Genomic DNA, 18,195 nt, shown 5'->3' with positions numbered 1-18,195 from the left:
TTCCTTCCAAAACCCTGCCAAGGCCCTACTTTTGGCTCTCGCTCAAGAAGAATTTAGGAGAATGAACAGACACGAGGGACCTAAAGCCACTGTTCCATTTCCCTGCCTTCCTGCTGTAAGCTGTCCCTTGCCCAATAAGTCCCATCCAAGGGTGGTTAGTTCAGCCAGGATGACCTTTCCCAGCCCCACAGATTCCTCCCAGGGAGCCAGCCATGGATGAGGAAAGCAGGCTGGCCATGCCTCAGCACAGGGACACCATGTGCTGAAAGCAGAAACAGCTCTCCGATGGCCCCAGAGCTTCAAGGACCGGGGCTGACGTCAGCCCTGTGGGACTGGCCTCCTGGAGACTCCCGGGCTCCGAGTGGGCTGCGCTCAGAGGCACAGGCTCAGGGCTCTGCTGTGTGCTGCTCCCAGCTCCGTGCTGGCAACGCTGTGGGGAGCAGGAAGAGCTCCCACATAGGAAGTGGGAGCCAAAGCTTTGCTGCAGCAATGTCAGGGATTGCATTCCCCCAGGAGAGAGCATCTCCCCTTCAATCTCGGAGACAGCGGGTGCAGTGCTTGGCCTGGTCTTGGGACTCCTGGGTTCGCTGTGCTGCAGCCAAAGCTGGATAAGCCTCGCTTAGTGCCTCAATTTCCCCAGCAGGACAGCTCCACTGGGAATATCCTCTCCTTGTGCTGAGGGCACTTGCAGCATTCTGCCTCTGAGCAGGCTGGGGACCACTGGGATGAAAATGCAGCAGCCCAGGTCAGTGTAAGTGATGACAGTAACGGAGGAGCGTGGACATCTTATTGGCTCCCAGGGAGCCTTTTCGCAGGAAAAGCCCTGCCTGGGCTGAGGGAACTGATCTTCTTGCCATCCCTACTGGAGGAATCCTGTCCTCCAGTCCCACGGGGAAAGGGAGGTGCTTACCAGGTTCAGAGATGCTGCAACACATTCCTGGGAGCATTGCCTCTGAGTGTTAGGTTGTATCTGAGTGTAATGTTGCCGAAATACACAAGGGAGTGGATGGAAAGTTCTTTGGGAACAAAGGGGCTGTAGTGTGTGGCCTCTGCAGAAACCTGTTCCTTGCCGGGGAGGGAGTACAGAAGGCTCTCACCCTGCTTTGAGAGCCAGATGCTTGCAACATCCCAGCATTGGGAAGAAGGTGGGGCAGGGCTTAATTGCCAAGCTCTTGGGGCTCATAGAAAGGCAGATTTTTGTCTCTTGCCAAAAATTCAGAGATCTTGCTGAGTCGCTTTCCCCATCTGGAAGGTATGGGTCCAACTGGGCAAAAGTACAGCCCAGGGAGATGAAGGGATGTAAACTTTATCCTCTGTTGAGTAGTGCCTGCAGCTGGGAAGAGAATGCAACCTTGAAAGAAAACAAAATCACAACAGTATCTACTTCAAAACCAAAGATTCAGGGCAGCAGAGACCTGCCCGTGTGTTTCCTAGGCCAAAACTCATAGAGCCTTGCTGTAGCTTCTCTGATCCATGGAGAACTTTCTGGTACTGCAATCACTGCTCTGTCTTCCAACACTTTTTACTTGTCTACGTTTCATCTCTCTTCACCAGGGGACTCAAAATTCCTCACCAGATGGTTGGCTTATGTTTGGCCAGGTATGCGTCCCTTCAGGCATCCGTTTTCTTTATTGTATCACCTATTAACTGATGGAAGGGCTGAGTTCCACTTCCCCAGCCTAAACAGTGACTGTATACCCCTCCATAGTACTGACATCAGTACTATGGAGGGGTATACAGTCACTGTAGTATCATAGTACTGATATCAGTGATCAAGGAGCAGGAGATTCCCTCAGGCAGCACGAGGGGGATGTGAGCTTCTGGTAAGCCTGTGGGTGGAGCAATGCTGGTGAGATAGCAGGGCTGGAAGCAGCCCACACAGGGGCCTGTCCTCAGGGTGGTGGCTCTTTTCTTCTCTTCCCTGCCATCCCAAAGCCCTGAGAATTCAGCTTGTCCAAAGCCCAGCCCCTTCCTTCTTGCTGCTGAGCATGGGTGAGCTCACAGCCCGACCATCCTGTGGGCAGATCCTGGGGTTGGAGCCAGCCGGCACCTCCATCTCCTCTGGGAGAGGATGGACCCACAGGGAGGCCACCTCAGAGGAGGCTTGGCTGGAGGGTCATGGCTGTGTGCCGTGCCAGCATCTGGGCAGGAGATGGCTGTGCTAGCTCCTGGTACAACTCCCCTTGGTTGCTGCTGCCCTGCTGTGGAGGGAATGTCTTCTGAGCAGTCCTGTGCCCCATCACACAACAGCAAATCTGGCACAGGCCACCCCAGGAGTGACCTGCCAGCACTCAACCTGCTCCCAGAACAGCACCTCTGCTCCCTGGGAGGGCAAGACCCTCACGCCATCTCAGAGGCAGGGGACAGAGCAGCCATTGGCACAGGATGTCGTTTGATAAAATCTCCAAAGGATTCCGCAGGGATCATGGGAAGAAGGGCATCTCCACCAGATGTATGAGATTTGCTGCAAGTCTTGCTTTGGGCAGCACTGGGAGCTCTCAGAAGTGGCAGGGGAGGAAGATGAGAGTCAGGAAAGCCAAGAGTATTTTGTTTTAGGAAACCTCACCCTTCTGGCAGGGATCCCAGAGGGTGCTGGTGGTGGGGACAGTGGTAGCACCCAAGCACCCAGCCCCGTGCAGGAGGAGCACAGGCCATTCCTACTGAGGAGGGACGCAAGTGCTATAAATAGGTTGTTTAATGCACTGTGGCCAGGCCTTGGAAAGCCCCAGCCCATGCACATTCCCTGCTGCTGGCGCTGAGACGGCAGCTGTTGAAAAAGGCCGAATCCAGCAGCTGCTGGCTGGCGCTCCTGGCCCCTGCCCTAAGTCCCAGCCCTCCTGCTCCCCTTGTGGGGTGGCTGAGACCTTAGCATCCCTTGGCACAGGTGCCGAGGCTCTGTACTGGTGTTGGTGCTGCTTCCCGAGCCAGCAGTGACTGCAGGATGCTGCTGGTGCCGGAGGGACAAGGAGGATGAGGAGAGGGCTTTCTTCCCTGATATCCCTTGCAGTAGTGGGGAGGCTGCTGTGCCTGGCTGGGAGCTGTGGGGCCATGCCGGAGTCAGCTGCTGCCCACCCACGAGCCCTCAGCTGTGCCTGTCCCCAGCCCCAGCTTGAGATGCTGGGCTGGGCCCCCACAGCCCGTCCCTGCTCACACAAAGGCCCCTTGTGCCCACGGGAATGGCATTCCTGCAGTTGTGGGCCCGGGGCAGAGCGGAACGTAGCCAAGGGGGAGATGCCAGAGCCCAGCTGCTGGGGCAGCTGCTGGGGCCAGGTGGGGATGGGCTGCGGTCCTGCCCCCTCCCGTGCCTGGGGGATGGACATGAGCAGCTGGGGGGAGAGGGGAACCCCCAGAAGGGCAGGCAGCTCTGAGCTGTGGGAGGCAGGGCCGTATGAGGTGCAGGAAATTCTGGGATGTTGAGGAGCAGGAGCAGTGGTGCCGTGCATCCATGGTCGCTGCTGGCCCACCCAGCACACACCTATGGGATAGGTGTGGGAAAGGCAGAAGTGCTGGCTAGTGCCTGTCCCAAGAGAAACCCAAAGAGCAGGTCTGGTCACACCTGGCACTCTTGCTACTCACCTCACCTCACCTCACCTCACCTCAGGGTTTAAGGCCTCTGCTGGGCATCTTCCTTGTCCCTTTTGCAAGGAGGGGGACGAGCCAGGTTACCTTTAGTGGCATTAGCTGGGGCAGCCCCCACCTGCCAACCCCCTGCTGATATTGGCCTGCCAGCTGCCGGGGCCAGAGAGGGAAGGGATCTGCCAGCTGGCACCCAGAGCCAGGGAGGGAGGGAGGGAGGGGGCTTCTGGTAAGGCTACGCCAGGGGAACCTGTCATCCCAAAGCCAGGTGTCACCATGCCCTATAATTTGGCCTTTGTGTGCGTGATGAGGCCCTGCCTGCCTGCACCCCTGTTCTGTCCCACCTGAGCCTTGTTTTGCAGGGGATTTGGGATTGCGTGGAGCAGGAGGAAACCTGGGCTGGCAAGCCCTAAGGTACTCCCAGCCCACAGGGAGGAGGCAGCTCAGCTCACAGATAGTCAAGAGACAAGCACAAGTAGCCCACCTCCACCCAGAGGCTACGCTGGGAAGCCTCTGCAGGAGAGGGCAGCCTTGTGAGGCACTGGGGGGCTGTTTCCTCCTGCTGGCACACCTCAGCTCCTCTCTGTGCTCTGAGCCAGGCTGGCTTGCCCCAGCACTGGGTGCTGCTCCGCTGTGGGGACGCTGGTCCCAGAGAGCTGGGCTGGTCCAAAGGACACCCATATAAGGGATATTGAGATGCTGGGATGGATAAAGTACACGAGGTCACTCCTCTTACAAATGGTGAGCACCCCTGGGCCATCCAGGCTGCAATGTCCTCCTGGAGTGTGAGCAAGGAGCAGGATGCACCGACAGCAAGTCCTGCTCTGAGCCATGCTGTGAAAAGCCCCACCATCCAGCACTCCACTCTCACTTTTGTGCAAGGCTTCTGCTTCCAGCTATAACTGGCATGACCTCAAAGGGAGCAGGGGAAAACATAAAACATTCACTTCCCACAGGCTGTATCCAGGGAAGAAATAAACCTCTTCTGGTCCCTTTCCAGGGTCCAGAGTTCCAGGCTGTCCTCCACTTCCACCAGCTCCATAGTTAACTTCATCCTATCATCTTTCCCCTCCCCAGTCTCCACAAGACACCTTTCCTGAAGAGCAGTGTTCCCTTCCCTCTCTCTTACGTGGTGCTGCCCCATGTGGAAGCATTGAGACACCCGTGCAAAGGAAGAGGCAAGTTTTATTAAGTCCTAGGGAATGTGGATGTCTCCAGCTCCACAGCAAGACCTGCCCTGATGGTGCTGCTCCACCTGTGCCCCAGGCTGGGCAAGCACCGTGACCTGGGCTTGGCTCTGCACCAGCCCACGGTGAGCAGAGGGAGGACGCAGACCCCAAGACACTTCCCAGAGCACATGTCTAACAGATCTGTTTATTCCTGGAGAGCACAGTGAGCAGGGTGAGGAAGCAGAGCTGCCGGGCAGGCAGCAGTGGTTATTGCTGCAGGTGCATCCTCCAGTGACAACAGGGGTCTGCCTGCCTGCCTCTACAGGGCAGGGGATGGGCCCTTGCCCACTGCCAGGCTGGAGCCGCCCCATCACCCCAGGAGGAGGTGAGGGGAATGGAGTAGCACAGAGAAGTGCAAATATGTTGGCACTGGAGTTCATCTGCTCTGGGCAAAGGAGCCCAGGATAAGAGGAGAGTGTTGCAGTGTGGGAGGATGAGGGATTGGGAGAAAAAACCCAACTTTGTGCTGAAGACCCCCATAAACCACCACCCCCTGCTCTCTGGAGGAAGGCATTGCCTCTTGGGTGCTGCACCCCCTAGCCCTGCTGTGGGCCATGACTGAGGGCAGCAGATGTCCCAGGAGCTCCCAGGGATGGGAGGGGAGGCCAGGCTGCTGTGACAGTGATGGCATAGCTGTGCCTACGTGGACAAGAGGAGCTTCAGTGCTGCAATACAGGGTTGTATGTGTTCACATGATGGAGGAGTCCCGAAACATTCAGTGCTTGAGTTGTAGAGCTTGACCCAGTGCTGGGCTTAGGCCAGCACTTCGGGCATGGAGGTGGAAGGGATGTGTTGAAGGCCACGCAGAAAAGAGCCAGCAGGCTCCATGCTTTGGTCGTGCTTAGTGGTGCTAAGTATGGTGCAAAGGCTTCAGGATATCGAGTGTGGCCATCCCTCCTCCCAGAAGGCCACTGTGGCTCCCTTGGGAACCTGCCACCTGAGCAAGGCAATATGTGCTGATGCTGCCAGGTGTGGGTGCAGCGACAGGGAATGTGTGCTGGAGGGGGTGGTCAGCACTAGAGCAAGCAACACGAGTGTCCTCCCTCTCCTGCCCCAGCAGCTGCCCCTCCCTGCTCTGCAGCTGGCCCCTGGCCTGCCACCATTCAGGGACTCACACGTACCCCATGCTGCTCACCCTCCTCCTGTTCTGGGCTGAGAGGGAGCAAGGGGAGGTGGAAAGAAACCCAGCCCAGAAGAGGAGAAGGGAATCCTCTGCCTGCCTTGACCCCTGGTCCACTGGAGAAGATGGTGTGAGGCTTGCTGGGAGGCAGGGCTGGTGGCTCAGCGTGGGATGGAGCAAGGGGGGAAGAGTATCCTGTATCCATAGATCCAAGGGGAGGCACTTGGAGTGGGCCTGGCCCATTGGGGTGTCCCAGCTGCAGCAGATCTGTTGTAACTCCTAGCCACACATTGTCAGCAGCAGCCACTGGGAAAGAGAGGGAGAAGGAATGAGCAGGGTCCATTTTTGGCACGTCCTCATGAATCAATTTTAACAGCCCTCCATGAAACACAGAGCCTGCAGCGATCCTGTTTACTCACCTTGATCTTTTATGGGTTCTTTCCCTATCCAGGGGGCTGGGGGGCTTTCTACCACCCACCCCAGGTGCCTCATTCACCCTAATGCTGTGTCCCCTTGTTTCCCACCCCAACTTTCGCTGGGCTGAACTCTCACCTCAGAAAGGTTCATGACAGCAGTGCCAGTGCCTTCAGGGTCCATGCTACGGAAGAACCCTGCAGGGACACAAGCAAAGTGAGCAACACATCTCTCTGTTCCTGCCCTCCCTGCCCCAGGGCCATCACTCACTGAACATGGTCTCCAGCTTCAGGAGGCAGCAGACAAAGTTGTCAAAGTCCACGCCCATGTCATTGTCTGCATAGCGCGCCACCACCACCTGATGCAGCTTGTTGTTCAGCTTGAAACCTGCAAGGCAGAGAGCAGTCAGCCCCCCAGGGAGGCAGCAGAGCAGGGTGTAGTTGTGAAAGTCCATGCACCCACACAAAGGGTCCACCAACCCACCCAAGGAAGGGCATGTGTCCAGCCTCAGTAGGAAGAGGGGATGCTCTCCCTGCAGCCGTATATGACTAGTTAGCTCACTGGTCCACCCCAGCCTCTGCTTTGCCAGGATGGGATTTTGCAGGCCAGAGGAGGACAGAGGCTGGGACCATCTTGCGTGCATCTCTGACTCTGAGGCTCCAACACCTGGCACAGCTGTGATGCAGAAAGCCTGGTGCATACAGGGGCTGCATTGCACTACAAGAGGTTGGCTTCAAGCATGCAATATAAGCTGGTCACACTCTTCTCCTGCTATTTAGGATAGAACTCTGGCAGCAGGAGCCCCCTCCCCAGCCTCCAGCCCAGTCCCATCCCCAGACCTACCGGCTGACTCTAGAGCCATGCGCATCTCATAGGAGCTCATGGTGCCTGACTTATCCAGGTCATACTGGCGAAAGATTGTCTGCAAAAACATCGCAGAGGACATGAAAGGAGGGCTCTCCTGTGGCCTCCAGGCTGGCTGTCCCCCCTCCTTGCTGCCTCAGGAGGGGTGCTACCCCTGTGCAGTCCTCCATGGCCCCTCTCCTCCTCACCAGCCAGCTCCGGATCTTGTTCCACAGGATCTGGAACTCCACCAGCCCAAGGCGGGCACTGCCGTCTTTCTGGGGGGCAGAGGGTCAAGGAGGTCAAAGCAGCCCAGAAAGGGAGAGGGGTACAAAGGCAAAGCTACCAGATCCCAGACACAGGAGGTGAGAAAAGCCTGGACACACTTGGCCTGTCCAATTTTCCCCCCAACCTTCTCCTCTATCTTGCAGCATCAACAAAATAAGAGCCTGCAACCCAGCAAGGAAAGGGTAACACTTGAACTAGCAGCTGTGCCCCTCCCTGGGAGCAGCTGTGCTGCTGCTGTAGGAAGCACATTGCTGTGCTGTCCTTGGACCAAAGCTGGGCTGGCCTGCAGCAAAAAGGAATGTTGTAGGGCCAGGCTGGAGAAGGGCTCAGAGGTTGTCCTTGCCTGACTCCCCAGCTGCATGTCCTTGTACAAGCAGGACACTGGCCATGGCTCCTGTCACTTGACTCATCCACAACAGCTGGACAGGATGGTTTGGAGGAAAGAAACCCAATAGTCCTCGTTTCCTTTGAGGAGTGCCTCAAAGGCTGGGTGGCACAACAGCACATCAGGCTAAGGAGCCCATGGGAAGTGAAACATAGGAACTTCCTCATGGAGGTGAAAGTAGAAGGCATGGGGTGGGACCGTGCTGGGCTTTTGGTGGCAGAGCCAAGGCCAAAGCAAGCAGGGGAAGTGATGGCCCTTGCGAAAAACCTGCTGCTGAAGTCGAAGAGTGTAGGGCAGGTGGCCCTGAAGCCATTAGGACCCCTTCCTTTCTTCCCCCAGTTAAACCGCTTCAGCACTGCCAGAGAGCCAAGCCCCAGCTCCAAGAGACAATTCTTGTTTCTTTCAGGCTGAGCACCACAAAAACTGGCCCTGGCCCACAGCACCAAGAGGATACATCCATCAGGTTGACCATGTTACGGCAGGAGTCCAGACTGAACCCATCCGTCTTCAGATCTTTGTCTGAGGAGAAAGGAGGAGGTTGAGCACATGCACCAAAACCCAACGTGCTGAGCAACCTGGGCTGCAGGGAGCAGGGGTAGGAAGAGTAGTGCTTACGTCTAGAGATAACTCTGTTCAGAATAGTCCGAAGCTCAAAGACGCTGATTTCCATGTCCTGGAGCAGAAACAGAGTTAGGATCACCCCCTGCCTGCTCTCCACCCCACTTGTGGCCTTTGTCCCCCTCCTGCCTAAACATCTCTGCCTTACTCACAAAACATGAGGATGCCATTACATTTCTTGTACACTCAGAAGAGTTTTGGTCACAGCTGGGTGCTCTTTCCCAAATCTGCCCCTGTCATCACCCCATCCCTGTGGGCAGCTGGGCTGAGCCACAGCAAAGATGGACTTGTCTGCAGGATGGGACTGAGTAAGTGTGGGGTGGGATGGAACTCCAATAGCCAGAGGTTCAGTCCTGTCCCCTCCCCAGAGGGCTTTCCAGAGCTTGGCGCAGCCGTACTCACCTCCCCTGCCAGCTGCTGGAACATGTTCTTGAAGCTGTCCTCTATGTCATCCTCAGTTATTTCCTCCTGGAGTGATGCAAACCAGAAAGAAGTTAGTGGTCAAACCCAGGCTCTGCCCTGCCTTCCAGGCTCAATAAACACCAACTGGAAATGAAGCTCTTCTTTGTTTTTCTCTTCTTTGTTAATTCACATATCCCCATCACCCCAGCCCTGCCAACCCCTCTCCGGCCACACTGACATCCCAGGCTCCCCCTCCCAAGTGCCAGAGCCTCAGCACTAGCCCATCCAAAGTGGCGGCTCCTACCTCATCTGCCAGATCTGCCGAGATCTCCTCATCCAGCTCCCTGGGGCAGAAAGGGGAAAACACAGTGATGAGCGGGCTCCCCAGCCAGCAGTGGGGACCACCCCAGCGCTGACAGACACGGGGTGTCCCTCCCAGGCCAGGACTCACGCTGTGTCCGACTGCTTCTCGGTGAAGACCCGCAGGACGAAGTCGGCCTCCTTGTGCGGCTCGAAGGTGGAGGGCACAACGATGTACTCACCGGGGGGCAGCCGGATCTGGTTGCTCACCTCCCGCAGGTTGATGAAGGTCTCAGACCGTGCCCGGGACTGGTTTCGCAGGAAGAAGTCCTTCTTCAAGTGCACATTCTGCATGCCCTGGGCCTGCGGGAAGGAAGGTGCTCGTGGACCACAATGGGAATCACCTGCAGGGAGTGGCGGGACCAGCGCCAGCCCCATCAGGTAGGACAGCCCTGCCCTGCCCATCCAGTAGGAGCCATCCCTCCCTGCCTCTCACATGGAGGTGCCCAGCTCCCACTAGCACACTAGCCACAGCCAGTGCTGTGGGAGCATCAATCCATTTTTGCCCAGTCTTGTGCTTCCCTCCAAGATGGGATAGGCTCTGACACCTCAGGACGTACCTCCTCAGGAACCTGCAGATAGGAGGGAAAAGGGGAAAAAATCAGAATCCCAGTACATCCCCCATCCCTTACAGCTGCAGGGAGCACAGGGTGGGGGACACTAGCCCACAGCTGGCCAAAGCTGGTGGAGAAGCCTTTCTTGAGGACTGGGGTTGAGATGGGACTGGCGGGGCTGAGCCTGTCCCAAGGAAAAAGCCTTGGGGTGGGCAAGGGTTACCTCATAGACAGCAAAGCCGATGGTGTGCATGTCACCTCCCACTCGCCGCTCCCGCCGCCGGTGCTTCTGCATCAGAGCCACCAGGAAGCTGCAGGCCACCTCATCATCCCCAGGGTCATCGTCTTCTTCCAACAACTTGATCTTAAACTGGGGATTGATCCAGAACGTGGCTGGGAGGAAGGGGATGCATGGATGAGACACCTGGTTTCATCCCACTGTCAAGAGCATGGGTGTGGAGGCCAGAGGTACCTGGGTGATTCCTGCAGCCCCCGGCAGTGCTCCCCCGGCGCCACGTGCCCTCGAACACCTGTGTGTGCCATCTGCTGAGCTCATCCTTGGTGAGGGCATCGGGGGTCAGGTTGCAGATCTCGAGCCTGGAGAACTCCCTCATGAAGTCCCGGAAAGACATCCTGTGGGAGGCAAGTAGCGGCTGAGGCCAGGGCACTGCTGTGGGAAGGGAGGTGAGCACAGGTGGCTCCTGACCCAGCTAACATTTTATGAGAGTCAAATGACAGTAAAATCTTTTACCCTAAACAGTTATAGCTTATTTAAAGCCTCGTGCTGAGTTTGGGTAAGAAGGGATGTTTACTCTTCCTACATGTTGATTTTGCATTTAGTTGGCCTGAATTTCCTTCGAGGGAGGAAAATTATTAACTAGATCAGATGAGAAAATGCTGGCAAACTCTCCAGCGCTGGGAAGCCACCTCATAAAGGCAGGTCATGTGCTTCAGGTGAAGCATGACTGCAGGATCTCTCCCTGGCTCCTCTGCTCCTTCCCAGACAGGCTGCTGAAATAGAGCAGCACTTTGATCCAGCACTCACCAGAACTCTCCATCCTCCATCTTCAGCTGCAGCTCTTCCCTCTCGTCAGGATCAATGTTGTTCCACTCAGAGGAACTGGAATAGCAGGAGAGAGACAATTGGATAAGGACTGGAATAGCAGGAGAGAGACAATTGGATAAGGACTCCTGAGAACAATTCAGAGCTGGCCCTCACCTCCTCTGATGTGAAGGGCTCTGCACACTGTGAGTTTCCCCTCAGCATTGCCCCGTGCTTGACTGCTGCATGTGCAGCGCTTGCTGGCCTGACAGAGCGAGACTGCCATCCCTTCTGTCCTGCTTACCCATCACTCCAGGCTCCAGTCCACTCCACCTGACCCCAGGGGTTCCTGATGCGGATCAGTTGTTCCTGCTGACCCCGGTAGTTCACCTGCCAGACACCAGACACAGGAGGTGGAGCCCATGCCACTGGCCAGGCTGCTATTGCTATTAAAGTCTAATCTAGGTGACTTACATCTCTGAAGGCTGTGACAGAATAGGCGTGGCCCTTCACCAGCTTCTTGAAGGTCACTGCTTCCATATCAAAGGCGCTTGTGATCTGAGGAGAATGGGTAATGCTCAAGTCGATAGAACTGAATTTGCGTAGTTTTATCCCTACCCCTTCCCTCCACTGTGTGGAGAACTCTCCTTGCTTTGCACTGCTCCGGCCAAGAGAAGCAGCACGTAGCAGCTGCTCCCTGTGCTCAAAGACTGCTGGTTGTGGACAATTTAAAGGCAGTTTCCTTAGCACACCAAAGATGCATCAAGGAACCACCCAAACTTCAGAATTTAAAAACTCTGCTCCAGGTAATTTGCTGATGCAAAACATGGCCAGAGTTATAGGCAGTGCCCTGTCCTGCACTGGAGAGGAACAATCCCGCTCCATCCAAAGGAGCCACGTGTTGTGCCGGAGGGCTGCCACACTGGCTCTGGAAAGGGTGCTGTGGTAGGAGGGCAAAGAAGTAACCTTCCACCCGGTGTCCCCATGAGGGGACTGCTGACACAGCCTTGGCTGTGAGGCCTCGCTTTGGCCAGCGCTGTGGCAGAGCCCAGCCCATCCCGGCAGGTCACTTACGTCGATGGAGCAGCCCAGCAGGGAGCCCCTCTCCAGCGCCTTGCGGATGATGTGGGCCATGTTGCGCGGCGGCCGCTTCAGGTCGTACATCTCTGCCACGCCGCCCGTGAAGTCCTCGAAGCCCTCGGTGGTGCTGCCCCCCGAGAGCGACTCGTAGCAGCCGTTCAGCCTGAAGGGTGGGGAGGAGACAAGCAGGTAGCCAGGTAGCGCACTGCAGCTGCCCTGCCACCCAGCACGAGCAGGGCCAGCGACAGAGGAGACTCCTCTCCCTCCACCTCGCACAGGGAGGTGCCCTACCCCATACATGCCCGCCCACATGCCCACCACGGGGATACCCACTTGGCATAGGCTTTCTCCAGCAGAGCACTCCAGAACTCGGTGCACTCTGCCGAGTGGACAAACAGAAGCTCCCCATCCTTGGTGGGCAGCTGGTCATCCACCACCACGTCCACCCACTCACCGAACTGCCAGATCTGGGGGGAAGGAGGGAGTGGGGTGAACTCAGAGCATCACATGGCATCATCCCTACCCCAGAGGGATGACCTTCACCCACCACCCTCACTTCTGCCACAGCTGTGGAGGGCCAAAAGCTCCCAGCCTACCTGGAAGTGAAAGATGCCAGCATAGTCCTCCTGAAAGCTCTGTCCATGGGGCACCACGCGGTGCAGAAGCTCCTCATTGAGCGTGAGGGAGCCAATGGCAGCCAGCAGCCAGCAGTCACCTGGGGAAGGAGAGGAAGCTGGTATGAATACCCACCACCTCCCTAGCTGGGAGGATAGGTGATGGATGTTTAGGAGCCCATGGTGTGCTCTTCTTGCACATGTTTGGGGCTACCCGGCTCATAAACTCCATGGAAAAACCAGAGAAGGTCCAGCAAGCAGAACTCAGGGATTCAGGCTTCCTCAGCCTGCCCACAGAGAAAAGTATTAGCTCAAGGCAACAGGGAACATTCCTCCCTCACCTGGAGCCTGTGTCCAGACCACCAGACACAGTCAGCACCAACAGCCCCCTCCTGCAGCCATTTATCTGGACTCTCCTGGAACTCATTAATTTGACTGCCCTCAGTATCTCAGACAGCAAGTTCTGCAGAAGAATTACACTTTGCATGTAAAAAGCCATTTTTGCAAGTGAGCGGTTTCATGCTGCTGGCAGCTTGAAATTGCAAGCAATTCCAGCTTCTCAAATTGCAAGCAATGCCACCGCACTTTTCCTTCTGAGTGATCTTAACCACAAGTGCTGCTCCATGCCAGAACTGTGCTTTAAATCCTTTGACTTGATTCTCTTTTCTCCTTTGCCTTTGAATCCTTTCACACCTTAGCCTTGAGCCTGGATAACCTTAACTGGGCTGTGGTTTGACAAAATGCCATTTCCGAGTTTTTAATGACCAAGTGAACACTACCACAGTGCTTTGGGCTGTTATGCACTCCAGTTGCTACCTCAACTTTGTCCTAATTACTGGGTATATTAAATGTAGTCAGCCCTGAAAACAGCATGCTAAATGTGCTAAAAGGTGTACAGTACTCCCAATCAAGTGCTCTACTTGCTCCCAGTCAGGACAACACTGTGTGGTACCAAGATCTGTTTCTGATGATCACAAAATTCCAGCTGTGGTTCAACTCTGCTAGCCTGCCCAGCCCATTAACACTTCTCTCCTTGCCTCAGTGCCCTCGCCTTGGGAGACACCCCTGGAGAAAAGACAAATCATCACTTGTACACCCTTCTGCCACACCACACTGGTTCATAAGCATTTTTCTACCACCACCACCACCTCAGTTTGTTATTGTCATGCAGCTGCTATCCGTCACCATTTACCAAAGCAGAGAGCTCTCTGGAGCAGCTCCTGGCATTGTTGTCAGCATGTGTGAGGCAGGGATGCACCCAAACTCTCCACTGATCTCAGCACAGTCAAGCTGTGCACACATCAACTCATTTTTTTTGAGCTTTAACCTAGAGCTACCAGGAGGCACAGGATGCCCCCTCACTTGCAATTTCCACCTCACTGAATGGAAAGGGCTACCCAACCCTCCCCAGTCACTGCTGCCTGGACCAAGGTCCAGGGACAAAGCTTCAGCACTCACCCAGAGCCCCCTGGCAGATGTCCGTCCGGGTGGCACCACCAACAATAAACTGAGGGTCATCCACTAATTCCTGCAGAAGGACAGAATCAGATGCTGGTGCTGGATCTTGGCAGGGCCTGGGCTTTAGCAGGGCTGGCACCCACTGCAGCTCTGACTCAAGAGAAATGGTATAAGGTCCCTGTGAGATGTACCCCACCTGCCCTCTGCTAGGGAAGGCTGCTTGACTGCAACACCAAGGCCATCATGGTAAGGCAAGGCAAGATTTGCTGTATCCATGGAGGACAAGGCTGGATGACATTCCCCTTGCCCTCATGGCACCAGGGGATATGCACTCTCAAAAGCCCGAGCTACTGAGGGTGACATATCCATGCCATGACACCTAGGAGCAAGAACACAACCCACCTGTTTTGAAGCCCACAGTCTGCTGCCCAGAGGAAGCAGTGCCTGATAGACACAATGCTTTTCTGAGCAGACACTCATGGGGAACCGCCCTGAGCCCTTGGGAAGTGGCTCTGCAGCACTCCAGGGACTTGGAGCACTTGGAGTGCCAGCAAGGGCCAGTCTGCAGCTCAGCACACCACGTCAGTGCAGACGTGCAGGACAGGGACTGCCCAGCCTGAGAAGAAGCAAGCCCAGCACTTACCGACGGACGCTTCCACTCCACTCCCCGTGTCTTGCTGGAGTGTGGCCCCAGCTCCTTGAATCCAAGGGCAGACGGGCCAGCTGGGAATTGTGGATCCCTGAAGAGGGTGCCACTCTCAATGCACTGCTGCTTGAGGGCCTCATAGTCCTGGTTGAGGTACTTGATGGCGTTGTTGTGCTGGCCAAGTCCCTCAGCTCTCAGGCGGTCTCTCTCCACGCGAGCAGCCATGCCGCCAAAGGGCATCATAGCTCGGCACCAGCACCGCTACCTTCCGCTCCACTCCCTGCAACAGAACAGGCACGGCCACGCTGAGGCACAGCCCGCTACCTTGCTCTCCCCTGGCAATATCAGCCACCACACAGAGCCAGGCTTAGAGGCTCAATCCCCAATTCCCCACCACTCCCACAGCAGGGACATTCTCCAGCAGCAATGCCCTGGCACAGTGAGCCCCGTGACAGCAGAGCACCCCAGGGTGGGCACACACACACCAGGAGAACCTCCCAGCTCTGTTCTGAGCCCTGTCCTCCAGCCTGGCCGTTGCAGCCCTGCTGTCTTTAGGGGACACCAAGGGGGCAAAGCAGCACTGAGAGCGGGCTGGGAGGAGGCAGCCCCCCAGCACCTAGGTCATGGGTCCTGTCCTGTCCCAGCTATGCCAAAAGGCTGAGCCCGGAGGAATTTCAGACGCTTTCCAGCCTCGTCAGCCTCTCCTCCCGGCGCAGCTTTCCGGGCTCTTCCCCCGTCCCGGCTCCTCCTCACCCGCCTCGGCCGGCAGGGCGTCAGCGGCTGCCAGCAGCTTCTCCCACCCCCAGGGGCCTCTCCCTCTCCTTCTCCCTCTTCTCCGAAAGCCGGCCCGGCTGCCTGAGCACTGAGTCAATAGGGCCGGGTAGGGTGGAGCCCAGCAGATAGTTCTAGCTATGGGGCCAGAGAAGGACAGGGAAGGAAGAGGCGGGACGGCACACAGGCACACACACACACACACACACACACACACACACACACACACACATACGGAGGATGACTCAAGGCTCGTCGGCCGCCAGAGGAGCAGCTTGCTGGGAGATACCAGGAAGTGATTGGGGGGCACCCTGGCACCAGGAGAGCGGGGCAGGCCAGACACTGCAGAGCCCCCATCCAGCACCTCTCCTTGCCCTGGCCATCCTCCCGGGACTCTGATCAGCAGCTCACGGCCAGGAGCTTCGAACCAGCTTGACACAGCTGCCAGGCATGTCTGGTCCCGCAGCCCTGCCCCACCGCGCCTGCTGCGGTGGGCAAGCCCCAGCTCCCCTCCCGGCCTCCAGCTGCCCTCAGCCCTGTCCAGGCACCACGGCAGCAGCCAGCACTCACACCCACAGCACTACCCGGGCTGGAAGGGACCTCTGGAACTGTCTGGTCCAAGCCTTCATGCAAGCAGTGTCGCCTGCAGCAGGGCCATGGGGCAGGTGCCACTGCCCCCAGCCCACTGGCATCTGCGGCTCATCCTGCCCCACTCCCCAGCAATCTCAGCTCCTGCTTGGTTGGGCAGGTGCCAAATACATCAGAGGCTGCTCCACGTGAGAAAGTGGTGTAGTCCTTGGGTAAATAAGCCAGGAGCCAGCAACCCACTCAGACAGCAAACTCGAATGCCAGTGCTGGCCCACTCCCTCCCCAGTACCCTATGAGAGGGGAGCAGGGCGCAGCCTGGCTCCAAGGAGGCGGCTTTTGTTGTCCTGAAGGGCTGTGGCAGCTTAAGGGACGGCAGGCAACAGTGAATAGGGTGTAAGCTCCTGGCACATGCATAGGGCATAAACTTGGCTGCTACCGCATGTGGCTGTCCTAGCCAGAAGCTTTTCAGAAGAAAAAATTTACTCTTTCCCATCACTCTGCCTGCTCTGGGATGCTTTAAAGCCACTACCCTTCTCCAGGGAAGCGCCAGCCCTTCTCTCCTCTACGATGGTCCCAAATCTATGGAGCTCCTTCTACAACTCCTGTCCCACAGCCGCACCCTGGCAATCTCTCCCAGTGACAAGTCACTCGGTGCCTGCAGAGCTGGCTTCTCCAGTCCCAGACACTTCCCAGAACAGAGGGGCCCTGAGGGAGGAGGGATCCCAAGTACAGCTGCCCACACTGCCTCCAGATCCCACCTCACCACCTCCCTGGCACTTACACCACAACCAGCTAGTGGCCACGGAACTTCCCCTACCCACAGCCCCTGCCAGGTTCCCTGCACCCTTTCCCACCCCACCTACCAGCACGGGACATGGCTGCGGACATGGGGAGCTCTCTGCAGACACGGGCACCGTACGAGTTATTCTTAGCTCTGTGGCTCAAAATACTCGGGAAGGCTGTGCTCAGTGGCAGACGGAGGTCACGCAAGCGCAAAGCAAAGGAAAGCATTTCAGACCCCAGAATGGGAGAGGAACCACATGGGTCTTTAAAGCAATGGGGTCAGCTACTGACACCTCCCCAGGCTTATGGTGATGGACACTGCAGGTCCTCCACGGAGGAGGAAGGGGTGTGATGAGACAAGCCAAGCCCCCAGGGCAGTTTTCCACCACAGGTGACATTCAACTACAATATGATGCTTTCCAGTACTCGAGGAACCTCTGATCCCTCCCAGGAGGGAGCGAAAAGACAGACTGGCTCCTGCAGGGTCCCTGACACCTTGTGCACTTTAGCGCATACTGCAAAACCTTGGGCAGCATCACTGTTGAAGTCCAGCCAAAAATCTTTGCAGACCTCTGGTTTGCCAGCTGCTCTCGCAAATCAACGGAAGTGGGGAGTTCCCTTCCTCAAAACCAGCCCTAACGCACGGTACCCTGCCGCATACTCAGCTCGGGGCAAGGCGTCACAGCCGCCCATGGCACCCCACAGTGCTCAAGCAGCTCTCAGGCCCTTTCCAGCCCTCCAGATGACAAAGATCCTCGTTTCCCACAGGCTCCCCTTTATGTTACAGCATCCCTTTGACGGGATGCGGGCTTGGCTTTGGGGTCGGCAGCGCATCCCGGGAGGCTGCGGTATTCAGTTTACTCGCCGCACCCACTAGGAAGCCTCTGGGTCTCTGGAAAGCGTTAGGTAATGCAAAAATCCCCGCAGACAGAAAGGGGAGGGGAGGGGTGGGCACGCCAAGATAAACTTAGAAAACAGAGGAAGCAGCTGGGGAGGGGGAGACGAACGGACCCCAAGCCCTGTGCGCCTGGCGGCGGGCTCCCCCCTGGTGCTTAACCCCAAGCTGGGGGTCGGACAAGGGTGAGGATGGGGGGATGGACTTACGGAAGCTGCTGCCGCCACCGCCCTGCCCGCTTCGGCTCGGCCCGGCGCAGCCCAGCCCGCAGTACAGCCCCGCGGAAGGTGGAGTTTCGGCGGGCAGGATGTACGAGGAAAGCCGGGAGGGCAGTGGGAGGGGGAATTAAAGGAGCAGTGGCAGCTTACAGACACTGGGAGGGGATTATTGACCCAGGCTAATGGTGAGGTTCTGTCTGCTGTCACCCTCTCCCAGCTCCCAGCTCCCAGGGATGGAGGAGTACCGCCGGGATAGGCGTGCTCCTCCACCATTGTTCTGAGGAAAGGGTTGGGTCCACACGGAAACCGGG

The 18,195-nt window shown here is 57.0% G+C and overlaps 1 protein-coding gene across 4 annotated transcripts; it reads right to left on the bottom strand.

Moving 5' to 3' along the window:
- Positions 1-4,936: 4,936 nt before the first annotated feature.
- Positions 4,937-17,984, bottom strand: CAPN11 (calpain 11). 4 transcript variants are annotated; one of them, XM_050972605.1, is made up of 22 exons: positions 17,876-17,984; positions 14,627-14,909; positions 13,984-14,053; positions 12,508-12,626; positions 12,245-12,378; positions 11,906-12,074; positions 11,306-11,389; positions 11,136-11,221; positions 10,835-10,909; positions 10,262-10,422; positions 10,013-10,182; positions 9,796-9,807; positions 9,327-9,538; positions 9,180-9,219; positions 8,876-8,941; positions 8,471-8,528; positions 8,310-8,374; positions 7,392-7,460; positions 7,183-7,261; positions 6,610-6,726; positions 6,478-6,536; positions 4,937-6,231 (listed from the first exon to the last, which is right to left on the bottom strand). In XM_050972605.1, exons 2-22 carry the CDS (start codon positions 14,870-14,872, stop codon positions 6,205-6,207), a joined length of 2,118 nt encoding a protein of 705 aa, XP_050828562.1. In that variant the 5' UTR covers positions 14,873-14,909; positions 17,876-17,984; the 3' UTR covers positions 4,937-6,204. The 4 variants fall into 4 exon arrangements, with proteins under 4 accessions (XP_050828562.1, XP_050828563.1, XP_050828566.1 ...); XM_050972606.1 differs by lacking the exon at positions 17,876-17,984 and adding an exon at positions 16,852-17,013; XM_050972609.1 differs by lacking the exon at positions 17,876-17,984 and adding an exon at positions 15,383-15,509.
- Between the last annotated feature and the right edge of the window lie 211 nt (positions 17,985-18,195).

This window comes from Serinus canaria, chromosome 3 (genome assembly GCF_022539315.1).
Source record: "Serinus canaria isolate serCan28SL12 chromosome 3, serCan2020, whole genome shotgun sequence".
Taxonomy (NCBI): domain Eukaryota; kingdom Metazoa; phylum Chordata; class Aves; order Passeriformes; family Fringillidae; genus Serinus; species Serinus canaria.
This window is presented reverse-complemented; position numbering and strand designations above follow the sequence as displayed.